This window comes from Nothobranchius furzeri, chromosome 4, assembly GCF_043380555.1.
Source record: "Nothobranchius furzeri strain GRZ-AD chromosome 4, NfurGRZ-RIMD1, whole genome shotgun sequence".
Classification (NCBI taxonomy): Eukaryota; Metazoa; Chordata; class Actinopteri; order Cyprinodontiformes; family Nothobranchiidae; genus Nothobranchius; species Nothobranchius furzeri.
In genome coordinates, this window is record NC_091744.1 from 78351343 (window position 1) to 78375859 (window position 24517).

Sequence of the window (24517 nt, forward strand, 5' to 3'; positions counted from 1 at the left end):
TTTTTGTCATTGACGTGTGAATTTATTGCACGTCTGCAGACGCTGCTAAAGCTCGCTTCCCAATCCCTCTGCAGAATGTCTCGTTGTGTGTTTCTGATTAATCCCAGATTAGATTCTGCATTTGTTTTTCCTTGCAATAACTTACTTTCCACAGAGTAAAAGCAATAACAAGTTAACAAACTGATTTTTGTAATTTAATAAAAGTAAATGAGCACAACACTTTATTGAGTCAACGTCTATATTTAGACACTTCCACTCACATCATAATTGATGTCGGTGTGCCTTTTCACAAACGCCTAGAATTATGAGGTTTCACCCAACCAATTTTCAGAGATCAAGCTAGTCACAGTTTGCGCCATGACACTATTCCACCAATCAGCAGGGGGCTATGACACACCAAATATCGGTGTGTCTGCAAAACCAGAAAACTGCCTGGTCTTCTCTTGCATTTACAATTCAATTCAATTCAGTTTTATTTATAAAGTGCCAAATCAAGAGTCATCTCAAGGCACTTCACATAATAAGCATTCCAATCCAGTTCAGTTCATTAAGCCAATCAGAAAAAATGTTTCCTTATGTTTATGTTTATTCATTTAGGAGACGCTTTTATCCCAAGCGACTTGCAATTTATAACCTACAGGGCATGTTGTGATCTGTGGGGGAAACCGGAGTACCCGGAGGAAACCCACGCATGCATGGGGAGAACACGCAACTCCACCCAGAAAGACCGCAGCCGAGCCGAGTTTCGAACCTGCAACCTTCGTGCTGCGAGGCAACAGTGCTAACCACTGCGCCACCATGCAGCAGTTTCCTATATAAGGAACCCAGCAAATTGCATCAAGTCAGTGACAACACCTTTGTTTCTGCTGCGATTTTTCATGAGATGGACTTAAAGATCTAAAATTCATTCCAGATTCACAATATTACCATTTCTCTCAAACATTGTTCTCAAATCAGTCTAAATGTGTGATAGTGAGCACCTGTGCTTTGCTGAGATAATCCATCCCACCTCACAGGTGAGCCACATCAAGATGCTGATCTGACATCATGAGTAGTGCACAGGTGTACCTTATACTGCCCACAATAAAAGGCCACCCTGGAATGTGCAGTTTTGTCTCCCAGCAAAATGCCACATATGCCACAAGCATTGAGGGAGCGTGCAATTGGCATGCTGACAGCAGGAATGTCAACCAGACCTGTTGCTCGTGTTGTTCATTTCTCCACCATAAGCCGTCTCCAAAGGTGTTTCAGAGAATATGGCAGTACATCCAACTGGCCTCACAACTGCAGACGATGTGTAACCACACCAGCCCAGGACCTCCACATCCAGCAGGTTCACCTCCAAGATCATCTGAGACCAGCCACTTAGACAGCTGCTGAAACAATTGGTTTGCATAACCAAACAATTTCTGCACAAACTGTCAGAAACCGTCTCATCTTGATGTGGCACACCTGTGAGGTGGGATGGATTATCTCAGCAAAGCAGAAGTGCTCACTATAACACATTTAGACTGATTTGTGAACAACGTTAGAGAGAAATGTTAATATTGTGTATCTGGAACGAATTTTAGATCTTTAAGTCCATCTCATGAAAAATCAGAGCAGAAACAAAGGTGTTGCGTTAATATTTTTGCTGAGTGTATAAAACCCTCTCACTGTCAATGTGTGAGTGAAAAACAAGCCAAGTTGAGTCGAATATAGACCTCGGAGATAAAATTGTGTCAAAAATAGAAAATGGGAAAGAAGATAAGTGCTGTATTTTATATTTCAGAGTTAACTTTTCTCTGACTTCCTGGATCTAGCTGTCTAAAAATCAAAGTGAGTGGTCAGATAAAACGACTCTTTTGGCAGACAGACGGGTAACACGCTCGTCTCTGTGAGTGGGATCAGACATTCCTTTTATGCAGACGGGGAATCTTACCAAAACATATGGTGCAGCACTCCATCAGCAGGTATTTGAGGTAAAATTACTATGCAGAAGAAATTTCTCATTACACGACATATGACACCCTGTTGGAAAATGTTCCAAAGGGCACCAGGATTCCTGATCTGCATAAAGATCTTAGATCCTAATTATGCACAGCAACACATACTGAACATCCTTTAAGTCGTGCATTTTCTTCTGAACATGGGGTGCAAACATACATTTCCACATTTATTTTCAATATCTTGTGGACTTTTCAACATGTTCTCTTGCAAAACATCCAGAAGATCAGAGAGTAATAAGAGGTTCAAAGTCGCTTCACATTTTCCAGATCCGAGTGAGGGAGTTAGCATGCTGATTTGACATCTTCATGTTCTTTCAGTTTACTGCCTCACTCTTGAAAACAAGCTGAGTTACTTCATCCAAACACCAAAATGAACAAGAACGGTCCTCAAGACGCCTCATCCTGTAAATGTCTACATGTTGTAAGCAAAATAGGTATTTGTGCAGCAAGCTCCCTGTCCCCATCAATCTGCTGGAAAACGTGTGCAGCTGAAAACCTCCCGCTGAGGTGTTTGAGTGAGAAGCTACTGTGTTAAATCAGGACTAAATTGTCTGAACGTTCCTTTGAACATCGTTGGTTTTCCTGTGTGAAATCGGTTAAATGTGGTTTTGGGAGCAACATTCTTTACAGATGTTTTCTGCAGAAGGACAGAACCGAAACTATAGATTCAGAAAATTCAGCTGTTCTGACCTTTTCCAGAGTCTAAAGCAGGGGTGCCCAATCCTGGTCCTGGAGGGCCGGTGTCCAGCAGGTTTTGTGGATTTTCTGCTCCAACAGACTTGATTCAGTGGTTGAAACACCTGTGCAGCAGCTCATCAGGCTCTGCAGAAGCCTGTTACTTAAGCCTGAGTCATGCTTCTGCGTCTGCGTCAGTGCGGAGACACGCAACGCCGTTATCCGTCCTTGCGGGCCTGCCGGAGAGCTCTGCAAGGACGGACGGAGTCGAGCTCTCTTTTCTAAACATCCGTCCGTCGAGACGGACAACGCAAGCTTGTGATTGGTCAGGATGCCGTTGTCATCTACGCCGCCGCCATTGCGCCCTCAAAAACATAAAGAGAGCCGAGGATAACTAGCGGCAGACATGGAGCAGCTTGAAGAATGCCTCGCGAAAAAACTCTAAAACCATGAACGTTTAATTCCCCGTGACTGGAGGAGTGAAAAGATGCTCAGCAAGCGTTTATTTGTGGACTGAAATGACAGGAAACGTGGGTTTAGAGGTGGCGAGCGCATGAAGAGGTGGAGGAGGATGAGAGACAAATTTGTCTGTGTTAAAAAGTCTCTTATATACAAAAAAAAAAAACCCACAATACAAACACACTGGATGCATGACAGAATACCACAAAACAGCGCTATGCCCTCTGTTGTCCTGGCAGGGAATTGCTTTGCAACACTCCCCAGGAGACGGAGAAGTATGAGGGCAAAACATCTCCATCCGTGCGTACGTGTCTCTCCCTGTTGGAGCTGACGGAGAAGCATGAATCAGGCTTAAGTTGCTGATTGAAATTAGTTCAAACTAAAACATGCGGGATACCGGCCCTCCAGGACCAGGATTGGGCACCCCTGGTCTAAAGGTTCTAAAGTTGGTGTAAAGGTTTATATTTTAACAAACTAATGAAACGTTTGTAAAAGTACTGCAGCAAGCAGCCAGAGCCTGGCTTGGAACCTTTGGGAGCGTCCCAAGAAAGACATGAAATTGGCTGGACTCCACTACTTCCTGCCCAACCCAAATGAGTTTTAACATTCTTTTTATGATTATTTTTTTTGCCAAAATGAATTAAAACTTCAGAAATAAAGGTGTGCTAAGCTTGTGTGATCCCAGCTCCAAGAACGCGAGGCTGTAGTTGCTGCCAAAGGTGTTTAAATCAAACTAAAAAGACATAAAAAGTTTAAAGGAAGACTAAAGACCCAGAATATTTTCTCTAATTTAGTTTAAACAAGAAGAAAACCTAACCACAACCTTTAATCTCTCACTGTCAATCCAAAAACTGTAAATTAATCAGAAAAAATCCTATTTCTTTTTTAATGTATTCCTAAATCTTTCCCTTCCTGCAGATATCGGACGTTTGTCTCTGAGGACGCCGGTCCCAACACTCTTGTTGCCACCGTCCTGGCCAAAGACCCAGATGGTGACGGGATAATTTACTCCATAACAGCCGGCAACGAAGAAGGAAACTTTGTCATTGACAGCCAGAAAGGTGATATTTCCTACTCCTGCAGCCTGACACCATATTTGCACCGTTCACACTAATTGGCAGGCTCTCCGTCAGACCACAGACTAAATTTAAACTAATCTACTCCTGCTTCACTGGTGCGAGTTGAATGCCCTCTGTTTTCTGACTAAGTGTAGTAAGATAGTGAAAGCTGCATATTTGCTGCTCCATTATGCATATATATATATATATATATATATAAGGATTTCTTGCCAAATTTAGAAAATTCAACACTTTTTTTCTCCTGGCAGGTGTAGAGAGGAACGTTCCACGTGTTCCTTTAGCCTTCCAACGTTGGCGACTGCACAGTTTATCTTTTTTATTTACCCTTTGATCCGAAACCAGTGGCAATCGCTGTGACATTTGTCACCCAACCCTTTCAATTCAATTTCACAACAACTCCTCTATCATAGCTCACCATCTTTGGGCTATGCTTTGCCAGCTCCTCTTTCTTTTGTGTCATCTCGACTCTTTATATTTCCTTCCATCTTTTCTCTGTATTCTTAAGGGTAAAAAAAAAAAGAAAAGCTAAGTTTGATACATTGCAGTGGCTGAAAATTCACTGTAGGGCTTCCAGCTCTCTATATGCACACTTTTATATAATTTAACATTTTGAAGAGCAAGCTAGAAAACAAGGTTGACATTTAAGATGAGAGAATTACAGTGTGGAGCACCTTGCTTCTCACCTATTGCAGTGTTGTGGTAATGTCAATGTTTTGTGTGGTCATTAGAGGAGCAGACCTCTTCTCTGGTTGGTGGATAGTCCGAATTACAAGTTACATATGGGAGAGAGGCAAATCAGGCGTATCAGCATGTTGCATTGTCTTTTATTCAAGTGCATTGCAAAGCATGAACGCAAACCCAAAAAGAGTTAAAAACAACAAAAAAGAAAACGACAAACCCCTCCCCCTGTTTTCACTTCGACGGCCCTCCTCCACATCACAGGCTGCTTGCTCGTCCTGCAACCTTTGATGTTTTTTGGTTACTGTTGACGAGAAAGATGTTGACTCAGATGCGTCGTCCTTTTATCCAACCTTTTATCTTGACTGTTACATGAAAACAGACAAAGGAGGCGAGGAGAGCAGCTAATAGGCATCTGCTGAGCTAGGCTAACTTCCATCCAGAGTGTCTTTGCTACTTCATGTTAATATGCTTGAGCTGCGGGGGCTTGTTTAGAGAAAAGTGTGCAATTATTAGATCAGAAACAGGACAAAATCACAAGTGAAAGTGGTTTTTGTTGTGGCCCGTCTTATTGTGCAGCTCTGAGTTTTGATTTCTAGAACAACACATGCATGCTGCTGTGTTTTACTGATGGCTGCTTCCTCACTAGCAAAGCCACTGTGCTAATAACTTCCTGCCAAATGACTAATGGAACAGATCCAAACTCTTTATTGGGATGCAACTTATTTTATAATGTGTATATTAATGGGTCTGAGCTCCCTGTAGGCCTCATCCGGCTCCGCTCCACTCCCCCGCCCAAGCTTCAAGGCTTGGAGTATGTCCTGAATGTAACGACCACAGATGACAATGCATCGGGTGGGCCGCACCCTCTCACCTCTACCGCCCAGGTCATCGTCGGAGTCGATGATGTCAACAACAACAAACCAATATTTGAAGAGGTGAGCATGTTTTACTCTAACTACACGATGCAGATGTTAACTGATCTGTTTAGATTAGGGATGAATTTGAAGATAATTACTTGAGTATTTGTCCCCATGTCCCACTCATGCTAACGGGTTCCTCCAATTCCCACTTCACAAAAGATTCACTTAACTCTTTACTATAGTGCTAATTAAAATATAACTAAAATGTCATTAAAACAGCAAACCAAACAGAAAAAGTGCTGAGCTGACTGAAGCTACGACACAACTCTAATTAAATTTTATCACATTCACACCTTTTTTCTAATCTGAACAGGCTAATTTTAACAAGCACATTATGATCTGAGTAGTGATCAGTTTACGTTTGTGCTTGAGAACTGACTAATAACATCAGGTTTGCACCACTAAACCTAACCCCCCACACCCTTTCTCGGATGGAGCAGACATTGCAGGTATGCACATGTCTGCATTTGTTAGTCATGCTAGTCAGACGCATCGTTTACCTTCATTTTCAGCTGTTTTTGTGGATCAACGTAAAGGGGTGTTCACATATTCTGGCAGCAACGGCCGTCGTTCTTACTCAGCATCCCTTTCAAAATAAAACTACGGCTTCAACAGGCAGGAGTTTATTTTGGCATTTCTTTTTTGGCAAGTGTTCTGTTGAAAAACGCGACTTTTTGTAAGTTGCGTTAGCAGCACTACCAGGTGCCAGAAGTGGAAATAATTCAAAACATTAGAACAAAAAGTCACATTTTCCCCTTCATTTCACGTTTTAGAATTCATCAAATGCTCGAAAATCAGTATTTTAATATCAGTCATCAACACTTTTCTAATGGACTCCTCCAAATGTCAGCATTCATTATTATGTTGTTGTGAACATTCTCCAGCTCAGATGCCAGAGTGAAATGTTACCATTTTAGGTTTCCAGGAACAACAGATATGCAAATCAACTACAAGAGTGTACTGTCTCCCACCTTGTCACCACTCTGTGTTTGTTTCTGTGCCATAATCCTTTCAAACCTAAAGAAATCCATTTGTAGTCTAAAATAATCACAAAAATAGCGTCCGCGCTGAAGATGGGTGCAAAAACGATCCTCTCACATTGAAGTAGAAGCTGAGTGCGGCTGAATCATTATTTCTTTCCTGCTGAAAAGTAACATTCATGTTGCTGAAGCGTTTATGGAGAGATTTTATGAATATGCAAAATGCAGGAATATGAGATGACAGCTTTTTTCCCTGTTGGGGCGATCATTATCTCCGTGTTTTCCTCATCAGTCTCATCGTCTGAGTGAACTCTCCTCCTTCCTCCATCTCAGCAGCTCTCTTGTGTTCTTGGCTTCCTCGTTCTCCTGCCCTCCGTCTCTTTCTCCCGCTCTTCTTCTGTTTTCCCATGGGTTCCGATTAGCTTGCACACGCGCTCTATCTTTAGGCACTCTGTCGGGATTTCAATTAGTTTATGAATAAAAGTGCAACATCACCATAATACCCTACACCTGTTTTAATGAACTTCCTCCTTAATGAGGAATGACTTGACATAGTCGTGCGGAGCTGGAGCTCCTGAGTTCTCGTCTGCAGTCTGGGAACTCTGCAAACCTGAGTAACTATCAAGCAACGCCTCAGAACCACACCGGCTAACCTGATGTTTTATGTGACGTGGTTTTCGCGAGCAGGTTTTTAGAGCGCTGCTCTTTGTTCCATGATGTCACGTAAACCCTGGCGTTGTTCTTTCTTCCTGCATGTTTTGATCCATTTTAGTCCTCTTTTTTTGTGTTTCATGGTCATTCAATAAAAAAATAAATAGCTTGCATTAATATTTGTGTACAAGACAAAGGACTCCAGAGAGGTTCGCCTAATCTGGGGTATATGTTCATTAGAGGGGTTGGATTGAGTTCCCCGTGAAGACAAAGCTGTTTGCTGTGGGCTCTTCAAAAGAAATCAGTTCAAGTGTTCTCATTTCCTCAGATGTGCTGTACTGAATCTGTTGCATTGTGCTGATGTACTCTGTCCCTGTGCAGAGTGGGTTCTGACCTTCAACTTAATGAGTTTGTTTTCTTTGATCCATGCATTCTCATTAATGTAACACACCCTGACTTTACATTTTTTATCTGTATTTATTATCTTTTTTTATTAGTATTTCATTGTGACCCTCTCCTTATCTCAGTGCCAGCAATACCGTGAGCAGGCTTCAGTGCTGGAGAACCAGCCAGCGGGGACTTTTGTGTTGCAAGTGCATGCGGAGGATGCAGATGAGGGAGCAAATGGAAAAGTCAAATACGGCTTAATGCACAGAGACAGCGCCATGCCTGCCTTCAGAATCCATCCAGACTCAGGTAGAGAAGTCACGGGTTGTTGGGGGCAAAACTGGCCTCGTTTCTATATGAGAAAGGCAGAAGTGTCCTGTAGCCGACATCAATGATGAGCACTTTAAGACATAAACGTTATATGACAGAAGAGAGATGTGAGATGAAATATTCACAACATGCACATGAAAGTAATAATTCACATGGATACAGGTCAAATGTCAAATCTTTGAAATTGAGCAGCAATTCATTCAATCTAGTCAAGCCTTGTTTGTGTCTTTAAAAAAAAAGATTATACATTATAAAGGAGAAGCTATTTTGGAATCTTGATGTTATTCCGTCAGTCATTTTCTCTCAAGCTCTATCTTCCTGATCTCAAGAATTAATAACAAAGTCGGTGCACTTCAAAGGAACGCACAAATTACCCCGAATAAATCCATAATTGTTTACTTGTCTTCGTTTATGGATTGATGGATGGATGGACTCAATTGGGAGAATTGGAAAAATGGCTGAATGGATGACTGAATTCATAAGTAATCATGTGTGTCTATTTGCCCGGGGGTTGATGAAGGGGCTTGATTATGGTTCTGACTTTTTACAGGAGTGATTGTGACAGCCAGGCGCTTCGACAGGGAGCGCCAGAGAGAGTATTCAATTACAGTAACGGCCACTGACTGGGCTGAGGAGCCGCTCATCGGCATTTGTCAGCTCACCGTTCAGATATTGGACCAGAATGACAACAGCCCCAAGTTTGAGAATTTGCGCTATGAGTGTAAGTATTGGAGAAATTTTATGCATGAAATGAAAATGCCTGCACTACAGCAAAGGCAGAGCCCCGAAACGAGATGGAAATGGACACAAATTAAATGGATGGCTTGGGATATTTGAAATGGGTTTCTGTGGAAAAGTAAAAAACATTTGATCCCTTCGCTGTTGTGGATAACCTATTGACGACTTCAGATTTTATCTCTGATCAAACAGATGAGCTAACATCTTAGGTGTGTTCTTGCTGTGTCTTTCTAATTCCATGCTTTCGTTCTTTTTAAACACAGAAACAGTTTTGTTTACCTGTTTGGTAGCTACAGTTTCGCCGACGGCAGCCGTCGGCGAAACTGTAGCTACCAAACAGGTAAACAAAACTGTTTCTGTGTTTAAAAAGAACGAAAGCATGGGAGATGAGCTAACAACTAGTCTTTGGCTTTCCAACAGATGGGTAAGCGGGGTGGCATAACGTAACGGCCACAAAGTGTAGTACACCGCTAACAACCACATTTATAATCCCTTAGCTTTCTGTTCTTATCTTGTACAGAGTAGCAATGTTTCTCTGAACATCTTACGTGTGCTCTTGCTGTGTTGTATTTCTAATTCCATGCTGTAGTTCTTTTTTAAAACACAGAACAGTTCTGTTACCTGTTTTCCCGCTACATTTCGTTTGCGGCTGCAAACTTCCTCCAAACGAAACGTAGCGGGAAAACAGGTAACAGAACTGTTCTGTGTTTTAAAAAAGAACTACAGCATGGAATTAGCAATGTTTCTGTTTTTTCAACACATTCTCACTCCCAGCGCGACAAAAACAAACGCTTAGTCATCCACCCTCCGCCTCAGATCACTGACGCCAAAAGTGCCTTTTTTTGTTACTTATGTGCGAAAAGGGGTTTTTCCCTTTTCTGACTGCAGATCCCAATGCAGCATAAAACTGACGTTATGGGATGGCCGCAGCTAGGGCACCAAACAAGCTCATTGTACCTCACCCTAACCTTATCCTCTTATTGAACCTTCCCCTCACCCCATCCTAACCTTAACCATCTTGCTAGCGAACACGTTAGTGATGTGTCGGTCGCTCTAAAAGCGGCTCTATGAAGTGAATGGCGGGAGCCGCCTCGTCATTGGTCGAGTTTGGTCCGAGCCAACGCGAGGGGGAGGTTTCAACTACCACAGTGGAGGTTAAAAGTAGAGGGTATCTGTAACCTCCCCCTCGCCAGATGGGATGTTCTAACGTTCCCCTTGGGCGGCAAATACGAAAATTCACAGTCAGACTCCGACTGTCAGAGTCAGAATGCATGGGAAACAAACACTTGATCACAGTGAGAGTAACGTTTTAGGTAGCAAGAGGGTTAAGGTTAGGATGAGGGTGAGGGGAAGGTTATAAATAGCAAAACGTTAAGGTTTAGGTGCGGTTAAATGAGCTGTTTCGGTGCCGCATCAGCGGACATCCCATCGCGTCAGTGTAACGCTGCATTGGGATCTGCAGTCAGAAAAGGGAAAAAACCCTTTTTGCACATAAGTAACGAAAAAGGGTACTTTTGACGTCAGGGGTCTGACGTGGAGGGTGGCTGACCAAGCGTTTGTTTTTCACGCGCTGGGAGTGAGAATGTGTTGGTTTTTTACCTTGCTCGCTGACAGTTTTGGTGTGACACAGTTCCCATCATCAGAGCCTCGCCGGTGTTGACGGCATCACTTCCGCTGTTTATCCGCGGCCAGTGGGGGATGATCACCAGGTCCCATGAATGATCCAGGGTGTAAACTCCATCCCTATAGGGTAAACTATAGGGATGGTGATCAGCAGGGAAGGTGTGGGCAGTAGAGGGTGACATCGTCCCCTACTGCCCGCGGATAAACAACTGAAGCTCTCATGAGGATGACTGTGAGACACTGAAACTGTCAGCAAACAAGGTAAAAAACAGAAACTGTGCTACTCTGTACAAGATAAGAACAGAAAAACTAGGGAATTAGAAGAGAAGCACCAAAAGCATATAACAAAAAGTTTTAAAGAAGCTACCTTTATAGTCGATGTGTCTTAATGGCTGCAAAGCAGCGTGTTTTGATTCGCCGCAGAAGCGTAGTGTTTAGTCCTCCGCTAAATTTAAGCTTCAAGTCTGTTTTTGGAGCTACGCTTCTAGAACGTGAAAAACTCAACAGATCAGATTGGGCCAGACAGGAAGTCAAACACACAAAAACAGCGTCAAACATTTGGTCACTTTCAAAATAAAAGACACATATAGATTTCCTGTTGCTTAACCAGTAAAAAAAAAAAAAAAAAAAAAATTACTGGTGAAACGAGGTAAAAAGAACAGGAAATAAACCACACACCTTTTGGATGCCTGTTGCCATCTACTTTCTAATTACCATGTGAACTTTCAAAATCATGTGGTCTTGCAAATTCTTCCGTGACCCCTGTGTGGAACGTTTTTGCTGATGTTTTGCATCTGTAATGCTCCTGGTGGGAAGGGAGGAGCCACCATGCTTGTGAGGAAAATTACACACAACTTAAGCCTGAGTCATGCTTCTCCGTCAGCTCCAAAAGGGAGAGACACACACGCACGGACGGAGATGTTTTGCCCTCCTCCGTCTCCTGGAGAGTGTTGCAAAGCAGTTCCCCGCCAGGACAACAGAGGGCGTAGCGCTGTTCTGTGGTATTCTGTCATGTATCGGTCTAAGATGGTGTGTTTATATTGTCTTTTTTTGTATATAAGAGACTTTTTAACACAGACTAATTTGTCTCTCATTCTCCTCCACCTCTTCATGCGCTCGCCACCTCTAAACCCACGTTTCCTGTCATTTCCGTCCACAAATAAAATGCCTGCTGCCTATCTTTTCACTCCTCCAGTCACGGGGAATTAAACGTTCATATTTTTAGAGTTTTTTCGTGAGGCATTCTTCAAGCTGCTCCGTGTCTGCCACTAGGTATCCGCTGCTCGCTTTGTTTTTGAAGGCGCAATGGTGGCGATGTAGACGACAGCGGTGCCCTGACCAATCACAAGCTTGCGTTCTCCGTCTCGATGGACGGATGTTTAGAAAAGAGAGCTCGACTCCGTACGTCCTTACGGAGCTCTCCAGCAGGCCCGCAAGGACCTAATAATGGCGTTGCGTGTCCCCGCGCGGACGCAGAAGCATGACTCAGGCTTTACGCCTCTGGTGGAAATCACAATTATTCAAATAAAAAGAAGTTTACAACAGTTAAACAAATTATATTCTTTTGCCTTAATATTGAAATAAATTATACATTTTCAGGCTATCCTCTCAGATATAGTATGACATTTCAGTCACAAGTGCCATATTATTGCAAACACATTTTTATAAACCGCTCAAAGCGATTCAGGTACAGTTCCTTGAAATTTGGTCTGAATCATTTTATGCTTTATTCAGCCACATTCAAGATTCAATAAAATTACTATGTTTCCACCAGTTTAACAGAAGTAGAGCTCAACTTACCTGAGTCTCTCCTCTCTAGACTTCCTAAGAGAAGACACCTTGGTTGGTACGAGTTTCCTCCGCGTGGCAGCTCATGATGATGACTTCGGTACCAATGCTGCCATCACTTACTCCATGTCGCTGGAGCAGCCCGAGTACCTGCAGGTCAACCCTGTCACTGGATGGGTCTACGTCAACCAGCCCATATCTCAGGTTAGTCAGCTGTTAGCAGGCTCTCTCTCTCTCTCTCTGTCTCTCTCTCTCTCTCTCTCTCTCTCTCTCTCTCTCTCTGTCTCTCTGTCTCTCTGTCTCTGTCTCTCTCTCTCTCTCTCTCTCTCTCTCTCTCTCCCCCCCCCCCCCCCCCCCAGGCTGCATCAGACAGTAGCCCGTGGGTCTGTGTCAACAAAGTTAATGAACAAGCCACATCAAAGTGCCTCTTTGCGGTACGTCTGCACCCAGAGGTGCTGCGTGTGGGAAATATTGCCGAGGAAAAAATAAAAGCGAGAGGAGGAGGAAGAAGAAGAAGAAAACAGATTGGAGCCAAACATATTATTTAAAACACATTTTAACTGTCAGTGATTCCTGTGGTTAAATGTGAAGCTACCACACAATACTCAGCAATAAAAGACTATGATTTAAAACTGGATAAAGATCCTCTAGTCTGCAGTAGATGGCTTTTCTAATAGATGGCTTGCAGTTTAAAGAAACCAGTCATTACACACTGGAACTCTTTTCAGTGCGATGGCTCTGGCTTTGATGGATTGCATTGGAGTGTTTACTTTTGTTTGATATAATTTATCATTCAAACAATTTATAAGAGAACCATTGTGAAACAGTGTGATTTTAGGCTGTTTTCAGCACTTTGATAACTGGAACATTTTACCTAATGCAACAATTTCCTGAAACAAAACAAAACATTAGAATAAGCTATTTTCCTAACTGAAGAAAAATAAAATCCTGGTTTGACTCATTTTCAAATCATAATTGTGTTTGTCCTAAATCATTATTGTGAGGGTAAAAGTTGCTGCAGGTTTTATTGGGCTGCGCTCTACTTCCTGCTGGTGCATCCTGGGTGATTTACTGCGTCAGGGTGAATGATCCAACACATTTTGTTTACATTTTCCATAAGCATGTTGACTCTCTGTGGCCTATCACCTCTCCTCTTCTTTTCCTTTCCTCGGGTATTCAAAAACAGCATTGTTCTTTAGGTAGACGCTTACTTTTGCAGCATAGGGTTGTTTATTATTTATCACCCTTTTTTAGCGCTCGGTTGTATGAAGTTTATGGCAATATTGACTTCATGAATTCCCCACTAACTTCATGCAAAATTGAAAGTGTAAAACCTAAAAACCACCACCAACCAAGGCTGCTGCATATTTCAGGACCGTTTCACAAGCTATTCCAATCATCCCACAATCTTTGTACCCGAGCTGAAATTATAAAAGCTCTTCATTAAATGTTAAACGTCCGAGCCGGTCGGAGGCAGTGCTCTGTTTTGATTTTTTTTCTTCATCAGTTTCAGATTTAATCGGTATTAAATCTTCATTTTAACACCACGCTGTAACATCAGGCACATTCCTCCGTTTATGCTCAGTGTTTTAGGTGGAATATGAGGAAAAGCTGCAGAACAAAGGCAGATATTTCTATGTCCTACTGTAAGGCAGTGCCGCCTGAGCCTGACTCATGGAGTGTCAAAACACTGTACAGTAGGTGCAGCTCCACCGCTGATTCGGTGCAGAGGATGAAAGGCTGGCGTGACAGTTTCCAGACTCCTTCATGTGTTCTAGGTGAGATAAGATACTATTAATGCAAATTTAATTTGAAACCTTTGTTGGATGCTGCCACAAAGTCGGTCAGACATTCATTTCTTTAGAAGCAGCAGCTCCTGGGTCCACATCGAAAAGCGCAGATTGCAATCTTTGTTCTGGCTTTTAGGCTTTGCAGGATGTTCACAAATATTAAGTAAAAAGTCGGGAAAATTGGCAAGGCATGAATGTAAGTCTGGAACTAAAGGAGGTCTCTTCTTGCACAATGATGTGCACTCAGGTCAACGCAGGTGATGCGGCAGTTTGACAATATGAGTTTTATTTAAACATATTTTCATTACGAAAAATGGTGTGGCTGCATTTACAACAAACACAATAAAATGAAAGAATGTGCAGACATGTAGAAGCGTTTCTCGCGCTCCATCACGGTTTAAATTAAATGTCAGTGTTTCACACCGTCTCAGTCAGATAAGCAGCTTCAAACACTTCAATGACCTCTTAAAGAAACATGCTTCACTTACTAAGTCAAATTTAACTTTCTTTTTGGCTTATTCAATTACACCCCATTCACAAAAGGAGACCAACGTGTCTGCAACCTGAACTGTAGATTAACCTCCTGCAGAGCCAGCATCCACAAAGGTCGATTTTGACTTCTTGCACTATTTTCTTGTGTTACTCTGAGACCTTTTATTAGATTCAGACAAAACACATTTTTGTTTTGTTTTGTTTTTTTCAACACAAGGTTTAGGTGTACCAGCAGAACAAATAATTTTATTTTTTAGCTTTGGATGTTGTCCTGACTTTTATTTTGACAGGTGAACTTAACTTTGAACATTTACCCCAAAAAAGAAAAACTTTTTTCTCATTTAATTTTTATTTTAAAAAACAGCAACAAACCCCTTTGACCTTTAATGTGTTAATCAATTTTAACCTTTAAGGATTAGAGTAGGGATATATAACTCATGCCTGGATTTAATGCCACTCTATTTTTACTTGTATGCCAGCAAGGAAGAGAAAAAAACCCTCCAAGTCAAGAGTGAGGCAAGAATAGGCACGGACATTTAAATAATTCACACAGAACGCTGTTTTGGAAGATTCTGCTGTCAGCAGATTCATTTGTGTTACATGAAAGTGTCGGGATGGTTAAAAAAGCATCTTCTGATGATGTCTCAGTCCTTCCAAGCCAGAGCGCTCAAACTTTATGCCAGATTCTTTCAGAAATCATCAATGAGGTGAAATCTATTCCTCAATATTAGATGCTGAAATCATTTACATATTTTGCTTTTTAACAGACAGTCCATCAAAGTTTGGAGCTGAATTTGCACAACTCCCATTCTTCAAGCAGATAAAATTCATATTGGCTTTAGATTATCATTTAGCACAGAAATGTAGCAATTCAATTCAATTCAAATTCAAAAATACTTTATGAATCCCAGAGGGAAATTGATTGACGAAAGCATGATATGGCTTTACTTTAATAACTAAATGGTCAAGAAGGACAGAAAGATGTGTGATAGATTGTGGGTATTGTATGCGTGAGATGTGTTACGAGGTTGCCTCTGTGTCTATGAAATGTGTGATCTGTGTAAGTATGAAGCTATGAGGCAGAAACATGCTAGATTGGTAAAATGGAGAAACACATTCTACCATTAAAGATCAGTTTTTACCAGAAAGGTTTGTGTTTACTTCTGCAAACAAGTAATAGACCTCAAACTGAACACTGCGGGACTTTTTGCATCTGTTTTCAAATTGTTTTGTTTCACGTTTGACAAAATTTTATTGAAAACAAACAAGAATTCCTGTGTGGATCTAGCAAATATTTGTCTTGTTGCATGTTAAAAGATTTGTTTGTTTTTTCTTATAACGAGAATTCCAATTATTTATGTAAGAATTAATATGTGTGACAAAAGAAACTTTTAATGACAAAAGCCTGTCAGCTTGTTTTGTTTCCACAAGACTCAAGGTCACTGTCTGATTACCTCTGCTGATTAATAGGGTTAGGGTTGGTAGTTGGTCCTTCTTATTTTAGTCTAAAGCCGGGCGGACACTGTGCGACTTTTTCACTTGTAGCACTCAGCTTCAGCTCAAACTGTACGACTTCCTCGCAGAGCAGATCTCACGAGCCATGTGCTCCCACTGTACGACCCAGTTCTCGGATGCGACCTGACTGCTCACACTGTACGTCTGGTAGCAACACGTCGGACCTAAAAATATGCCAACAATAGCAGTTTTTACACAACATGTCAGACTTTCTTTGTGTTGTTTTGCCTGTTGTCCTTCGGGAGTGCTGCAGGGGGACACACAGGGATTTATGGGGGTTGGATGAGGAAAACGAAATAAAGAAAGTAAATCTGTGTTTTATGATCAGTTTAATTTGACATGAACACGACAAACACACTTTCTTGACAATCTTTGTAAGTAAAAAAACGTGTAGAAATAAAAACGTACAATGTGTGTTATTAGGGAAATAGCGAGCGAGCGGCGTTGATGCAGGATTGAGCATGCGCCGTGAGCAGTTCTGGTACTTTTTGGGTTGCAGCTGCTCGCAGCGCCGCTTCAACAGTGCGATACCCTCACGAGGGACGAGCGAAATATTAAACACGCCAGAAGTCCGTGCGAGCTCACGACTGCTGATCGGTAGCTGGTCACTTGGTGTTAATCGCCTCTCGTAACCCTCTGTACACTACACGACGCTCAGTGCAAAACTCGCCCCGATATTGTGGATTCTCGCACGAGTGGAAAATCGGCTCAAAAAAGTGAAAAAGTTGCACAGTGTACGCCCGGCTTTACTCTTCCACTCTTCCAGCTACATAAGACGTGGCATCTTCATCTTCCTCCTTTGCTTCAAAGTGCTGCCATGTGGTATTTTTTGGAGCCAGAGTTTGCACAGTAGAAACAATGGGAAGCCAAATGTTAGGTCAAATTCATTAGAAAAATAAAATTAAACATGCAGCAAGGTAAGAATAATGGTGAGACTAATTTTGTATACACATGAATTGCATTACCAACAGGGCAGGCAAATAAAATGCTGCCTTGTGGGTCTTTACTGCCTCTATAAACACATCAAAAGTGAACCATATGCAGTGTCTTAGTGTTTGGTTATAGGAATGAATGCCTAAAGCAAGCCATTTCAAAAAGTCCCTGTTTGTGACATCACAAACAGGGAAAGTAGATTTGAACCACCTCTCAACTGCAAGAGAGAGCTGCTGAATATCAGAGTGTCTTTGCTAATAGCAGCCTGAGTGAGGGACGGGTAGGTGTGGCCTGTTGTCTTAAAGTTACAGAGTCCTGAAACGACTCATCCTGGAAGGTACTTAAACTGTAAAGAATAGCATGGCTGAAAATAGCTTCATGTGAGAGGGATTTTGCTTGAGGAACTTCACCAACATATTTGGTACAGACCATAAAACTATTATAACTTAAGAAAAAAGTTGTACTCTCTCAAAACATGTATTTCTAAAGTTGTGTCTTCAGCAGGACATTTTCAGACTTTGGGTTTTGTAACTTTATAGATCTTTAGCATGCACAGAAGCACAAGAACTGCTGCAGAATGTGCTCAGTGGAGCTGCATCAGTAATACCTTCCTTATGTTTGTTGAAAACACTGATTTTTTCTTTATTCCCTCAGAGGACTTACATCACACGGGACATCGTGGCCACAGACGGAGGAAACCGCAGCACTTCTGTAGAGCTTGCCGTCACCATCACTAATGTGAAGAACCAGCCCCCTCAGTGGGAAAAAGACAGCTACAATGTCGTCATACCTGAGAACACTGCCAGAGACACACCCATAGTGGTACGGTATCTTGTTTCTGCACTTATACATATATGTATATATATATATATATATATATATATATATATATATATATGTATATATATATATATATATATATATATATATATGTATATATATATATATATATATATATGTATATATATATATATATATATATATATGTATATATATATATATATATATGTATATATATTTGTGCTGCTTGATTTAGTTGGTATTTAGGGTTGCTGTTTTTAATCAAAGGGTGTGTGCTTACTGAAAAGTGCAGTGCACGGGTGTTATTTATACACGATGCCCTCTATGTGTTCACACCATTCTTTGAACATTTGTTGGTACAAGGAGCAAAAAGTAAAACGTGTTTTAGTTTGATGCTGTAGCAGGAAGCTGACAGAATCTCATGTGCTAATCAAGTTTCACAACTCCAGGCAAATTCAGTTTATTAAAAATTGTCTTTGATGTAAAAAAATATAAAGCCATCAATCCAAAGAACGTAAAACCTTTTTTTCTTTAAACATCTTGAATAAAGGAGACACTTTGACTTATAAGGGCACTTGAGATAATTTATTTTATTTTATTCGTTCATCAGTCAGTAAAATAAATGGGTCAAGATTTTTAAGACCAAAAAACACAATCTGACCCTGTTTCTAGCATGTTCCATGAGCAAAGAAAAACAAACAACTTTTTCATTTAGTTTTATTTTCTTACTTCCAGAGATTACAAATATTTTAAATGTGACTCTAAAATCTGCTGCTAGCTTTCTGAGCTCAAACAAAGCATGCAAAAACAGCTAAGCATGCTTTGTGTAAAGTTTAAAAAAGAAAAGGCCTAACAGCAGTCCCCAAGCTCACGAATTAACAAATTGTATCTCATTTGTTTTACCAGATTAACTCTGTTACCGGCTTTTATGCTAAGCTAAGCTAATCGCCTTGGAGCTCTCGCTCACACAGAGATGAGGGTGGTGTCATTTTACTGTCGGTAAGAAAAAGCACAAAAATGCAACATTATTCCTTTAAGCCTAGAATAATAATCATCTTTAGAAGCTCAGAGCAGTTGAGTGTGAAGCTAGAGCTAAGTAAAAACTAGCTCAGCTGGCATTTCACTAGAAGCAGGGGAGATCAGCCATTTGGGTCCTAAATTTAGGGCTCACCACTATTTTAACCCTGAGGTTTCTAATTTACATATTTATTTTGTTTCTTCATTGTGCAGAATTTCAAATGGCGCTCTTACGAATCCCTGTAACTCACATCCAATTTCAATCAATCAATCAATCAATCAATACTTTATTAACCCAGAGGGAAATTAGAGTTTCAGTACACACAATTCAGAGATCAGACATACATGGGCAAGACACATAACAAGAATTGATGACTGGTCATTCGCAACCTGAGTCGCGCTACCTTAAGAGAGATAAGAGGGGTTTACATGAGGAATGGTTTAGGTGGAGGGAAAAAAAGCACTTCAGAGTAGGGCTGCAACAATGAATCGATTAATTCGATGAAAATCGATTACTAAAAGCGTTGGCAACGAATTGCGTCATCGATTCGTTGTGTTGCGCAACTCTTCCAAAAGCGAGAGCCGGCAGGTGTTCGGAAGTAAAAACTTTTAAAGTTTGGAAGCATTTTCAGTTAAATCAGGCGAAGACATTCATTACCTGCAACGTTTGTAGGTCAGACTTAGCATGGCACGGGAGTACTACGGTGCAGCATCTTAAACGCAAGCATGATCATCAGCGAGGAGGGAGAGAGCTATATGTCCAGGTAAGTTAAAAACTTTTCAAAAGTGATTCACCCAAGCCCCGGATTATTACACAGGCTAGACATGCCCTAAGCTCGTAAAAAAAAGTCTATAAAATCGTAAGCGCGACGCTATTAGATAAACGGGGGGGGGGGGGGGGGGGGGTGGTGCTGCAAACCGGTTCCGCCGTCACATTCCCGCAGAAACTGGTTGATCACACCGGGGCCATGTGGTTCTACAACCACAATGTCCTGGGAAGCGAAAACGCTTTTAAAAGGGATGGAGAAGTACCAACTCTTGCTGCAGGCGTGTTGTGTGAGAGTGCAGTTATATACTGGTTAATATATTTTTGGGTTCAGTTGCTTTCATGTGGCCTAATGTGAGTCTATTTGGGATCATTGGAATGATCAGCAGCATTTCTTGATGTGACTTTATGGCAGTTGCCCAGGGCATCATCACAAGGAGGGCGGCATTCATTTACTTTTGTTTTATTTGGTATTTTTTCAGTCATTTTTGGAAGTAGTGATTAATTTTGATTAATTCACAGCCAATGTTTAATTACATTTAAAAATTAGTTGTTTGACATCCCCAGTTATAATAAATATCTACAGATGAGATCAAACAAAACAGATGAGAATTCCCCTGAAAGAGCAAGTCACCCCCAAATAAACATTTTTTTTGCTGATAAACTAAATGAGAGTCTAATCGTGCTGCAGACACGTGTCGTCAATAATTTGGCACTTCAGTGCATCTTAGTTAAAATTTAAATATTCTGCCTAAAACTGGCAGTGTTGTGCCGTTGTCAGGTAAAAACTCTGCACTGTATTTTAATTTAAATCTGCCACCGCTATTGGCTAAGAAGTATGCTATGATGTAAACTGGTACATTATGATGTCACAATGCTGTCGTGAGCCTGAGTGTGTGTGTATTTGTTAGCGGCTCCGCCCTCTCGGTCTGCCAGGCAACAGCACATGTTGCATTTTTCAAACATGAAGTGGGAGTGGAGTTAGACTCTGGTAGGGGTTGACTTGCTCTTTAAGCTGTTTAACTTGGACCAAGCATTTTAGGTCACAGATAGGTGTAGCTTAGGGTCTCTGTCTATACACCTTATAAGACAATTTAGGTGATGGCATGTTGTTTTTCTGCTATTGAACTGTTTTCTAATAATGTTGTGTTTAATAAAGTGAAGGAAGGAGAGAAATAACGTTTCCCTAGCAGTTTTTAAAAATGTCCCCATGTAATCCGATTAATCGATTAATCGTGTCGAGACCCCATCCGATTCATCGATTATCCAAATAATCGTTTGTTGCAGCCCTACTTCAGAGTTACCCCTCCAAAAAATCAAAAGAGAGCCAAAGATATCTAGTGGCAGATACAGGTGAATGGTGAACGAGAGACAAATTAGTCCATGTTGCAAAGTCTCTGAAGTATAAAACACAATAGTAAATGCACTATCTTGGACCGGATACATGACAGTATACCCCAGAAAACTGATGTGCCCTTTGCTGTCCTGGCAAGGAATTACTTTGCAACACTCTCCAGGTGACGGAGAAGTCTGAAGGCAAAATGTTTGTCCGTGCGGGTGCGTCTCTCCCTTGTGGAGCTGGCTGAGATGCATACAATAGGGATAACGCTAGGGAAGTCCTGATACAACTTTTATCCCTTCTGTATGATACCGAAATCTCAGCCTTCTGTAATGACCGATACCAATATCAATCCAATCTGATATCAGCACAAATCATACATACATTTACCTGATTCATAGTGTGGAATGTATAAAAGATTTGATCAAGTGATTTTACTCAAACAAAAAACAAAGCCAGCAACATTAAGTAAAAGTAAAAAACTGGCCAATTTTTTAGTAACCTTTGGTTGCATAAAGGTGAACGGCTGAGGTTAGGGACACAAGGAAAAAAAACACAATATTGTTCTCTGACCAACCGCTACAAGTTCAGTTTCTAAAGTTTCAATTTCACACACTGCGAAAATCCTCATGCAATGTTTTGTGATCCTGCTTCAAATGCACGATGACGTTGGACGTATTCATTTTCCCCGGTTCTGTTCCACCACAGGAAACTTGTGCATGACAAGTGTTGCACTGAGCCAAACTGTCTTTTTTGGACTTTAACAAAAAATACAGCCCAAGGCCGGCATTGTTCCTTGCTACTTTGCTAGCACACATTGTTCTGATCACGTGGACTTTGCATGCTGGATCTGGGTGCGGCTGGATAGAATTTGTGTTAGAATGGATTTTGAAGCTGAACATACTGCTAATATTGGAAATTTTTGATGCAGTCCGACATAATACGATACAGTGTTTTGGGGCCGATATCAATATCGGAATGGGACGTCCCCAGATAACGCACAGCAAAGAGATAGATTCACTTCTGCTTTCACTAACTGAACACTAGAGGGTTCTAAAAGCAAGCCAAAACTGCAAAGCTTCCCTTTAAACATTTTCAAATTTAGACATTTTAAAAAAATCATATTTTTTTATATTATAGAATAGAATAGAATAGAATTGTAATGTCATTGCACAGGGTACAATGAAATTGAGGGCTGCTCCCATCGAGTCATAAACACTTACCTTTTAATCCCAATAAATCTTTGCATAAAGTTCTCCATCCTTTTCAGGTTAGCACATGCAATAAGATATTGGGACTAAAACAGACTCTACTTGGCCTGTTGCTCAAATGGATAACATAAGTGTGTAATTAGTATAATGTTTCAAACAACAAAAGGAAAAGTCTTTTCATTTCCATTTTATTAATTTTTTCTCCTCAGTAATTGTTCCTCAAAGCAAAAAAGACCTTGAGCTGCATGACCAACATGTTATTCAAACCCACACAGTTTAGGTAAGAACAAATAATTACTGAGAAGTTTGAAAAAATATATAATTTTAGCGTTATAAAATGTTACAGTGATATTATTGTTGAATGTATGATATTGTAGCAGTCTGCGCCGCCCTCTAGCGGGGTGTGTGTGAAGCAGCAAAGAAGAGTCGACAGGTAGCAGACATAGAACACTTTTAATAGCCGGATGGCTCCCCTTTTCATCCCCCCACACATACATTTAACTCATGGTGCCAACAGGCAACAGATAAGAACAACACAGCGTGAACTCCAAACTGAAACAAACAACACTAACATAACCCCGAACAAAATAACCCTCAGAACCCCACAAACTGAATAAACAACCCCAATTTACCCTCCCCCCAGAGTACAATGCGGCCATGCTGGCCTATCAGTGGCAGGGCAGACACAAAGCCCCCCCCCCCCCCCCCCCCCAAAAAAGGGTTAAGTGTCCCACAACCCTCAGTTTCCCATTTCAAAGTGCCGAGCGTGCACCGCCTCCCTGGTCTCACCGTTTCCCCCCAAGTCCATCCACAGCCCCATCAGCAGCCGGTTGCCCCTGGTCTGTGGCCGGTATGGCGCCAAACGGTCCTTGTGGAGGACCACCCGCCTACCTCGTCCAGGCAGGCGAACCCGGGAGACCACCGCAGAGATCTGGTCCAAAATTTCTGCGGGTCCTTGCCAGTGGCCCATCAGTTTGGGGGACAGGCCCTTCTTCCGAGTCGGTCAGTAGACCCAAACCTTATCCCCAAAGCCAATGAGGGTCCATGAGCTCTGGAGTCATACGCCCTCCTCTGGTGAGCTCCAGCCACTAGCAGGGTGGTTTGGGCCAGCTGGTGGACTTCTTCCATCCGCTCCTTTAGGCGTTGCACATAATCCAGTTCGGGCGCCCCCACAACCTCTGGTTCTGGAGCCAGCCCAAACACCAGGTCCACTGGTGTCCAGAGCTCCCTCCTGAACATCAGCGCCGCAGGAGTGCTCTGGCTGGACTCTTGCACCGCAGTGCAGTAAGCCCACAACACCATAGGCAAATGTAAATGCCAGTCTCTCTGGTGTTTGTTGGTGAGGATCGCCAGCTAAGTCGCCAGAGTGCAGTTAAACCGTTCCACCAGCCCGTCACTCTGGGGATGCAACAGAGTGGTTCTAGTCTTTGTCACCCCAACCGCCGGCATACCTCACCGAACAGCTGGATCTCAAAGTTTCTCCCCTGATCGCTGTGCAACTCCTCAGGTACTCCAAAACGAGAGAACATCTCGTCCACCAACCACTGAGCTGTAGATGCAGTGCTTTGATCCGGCATCACGTACGCTTCTGGCCACTTGGTGAAGTAGTCCATGGCTACCAGAATGTAGCGATTTCTAGCCTCTGTAGTGGGAAAGGGCCCGAGGATGTCCACCCCGACCCGTTCCATCTGTGCTCCAACCAGGTACTGTTGTAGCGGCCCCCGGGAGCGCTGAGTAGGCCCTTTTTGGCTGGTGCAGACGTCGCATTAGTAAACGTGGTGTTCCACGTCCTGACGGCAGCCCGGTCAGTAGAATCTCCGGCGGAGCTGTCGCACTGTTTTGCTGTTGCCAAAGTGTCCCGTCCCCACTGCCCCATGAACCCAGTAGAGGACTTTTGCTCGAAGGTTTCGTGGCACTAGCAGCTGCAAGCGGTCCATCCCTCCTCCCGGTGCCTGCCAGCACCGATACAGCACATCTCCATGCAGCTCCAAGCTGCCGAACTGTGAGTGCAGGTTCTTTTATTCAGCCCTAAGCGAGGATACGACGGGCCACTCTGGTCCCTGGGCGTCCTGAACCGAGGTCCTCACCTCCGCCAGAGTTCTTTTAGTTCTTCCATGGAGAACAACTCCCACTCTTGGTCCTCGGTAGCTTCCGCCGCTGCAGCCGACGGTTCCTGGTGCACGCTGCTGCTGGAAAAGGTTCTGGTTCACGCTCTTCCTGGCGGAGACAGTAATGACACTCAGTCACTGCACATGGGCGCCGGGACAGCGCATCAGCGTTAGCATGCTGGCGACCGGGGGGGTGCTGGATCTCAAAGTCATACTCCTGCAGAATCTCCAGCCACCTAGCTACCT

General features: G+C 42.3%; 1 protein-coding gene across 1 annotated transcript in view; it reads left to right on the top strand.

The window, feature by feature from the left end:
* The window catches only part of LOC107389069 (neural-cadherin), a 151298-nt gene that overhangs the window by 66090 nt on the left and 60691 nt on the right, over positions 1–24517 (top strand). Inside the window, exons 7-12 of the mRNA XM_070550452.1 lie at positions 4041–4183; positions 5645–5817; positions 7961–8129; positions 8701–8871; positions 12331–12503; positions 17684–17851. Of these exons, the coding sequence (XP_070406553.1) occupies positions 4041–4183; positions 5645–5817; positions 7961–8129; positions 8701–8871; positions 12331–12503; positions 17684–17851 (997 nt within the window). The remainder of the gene's footprint in view (positions 1–4040; positions 4184–5644; positions 5818–7960; positions 8130–8700; positions 8872–12330; positions 12504–17683; positions 17852–24517) is intronic.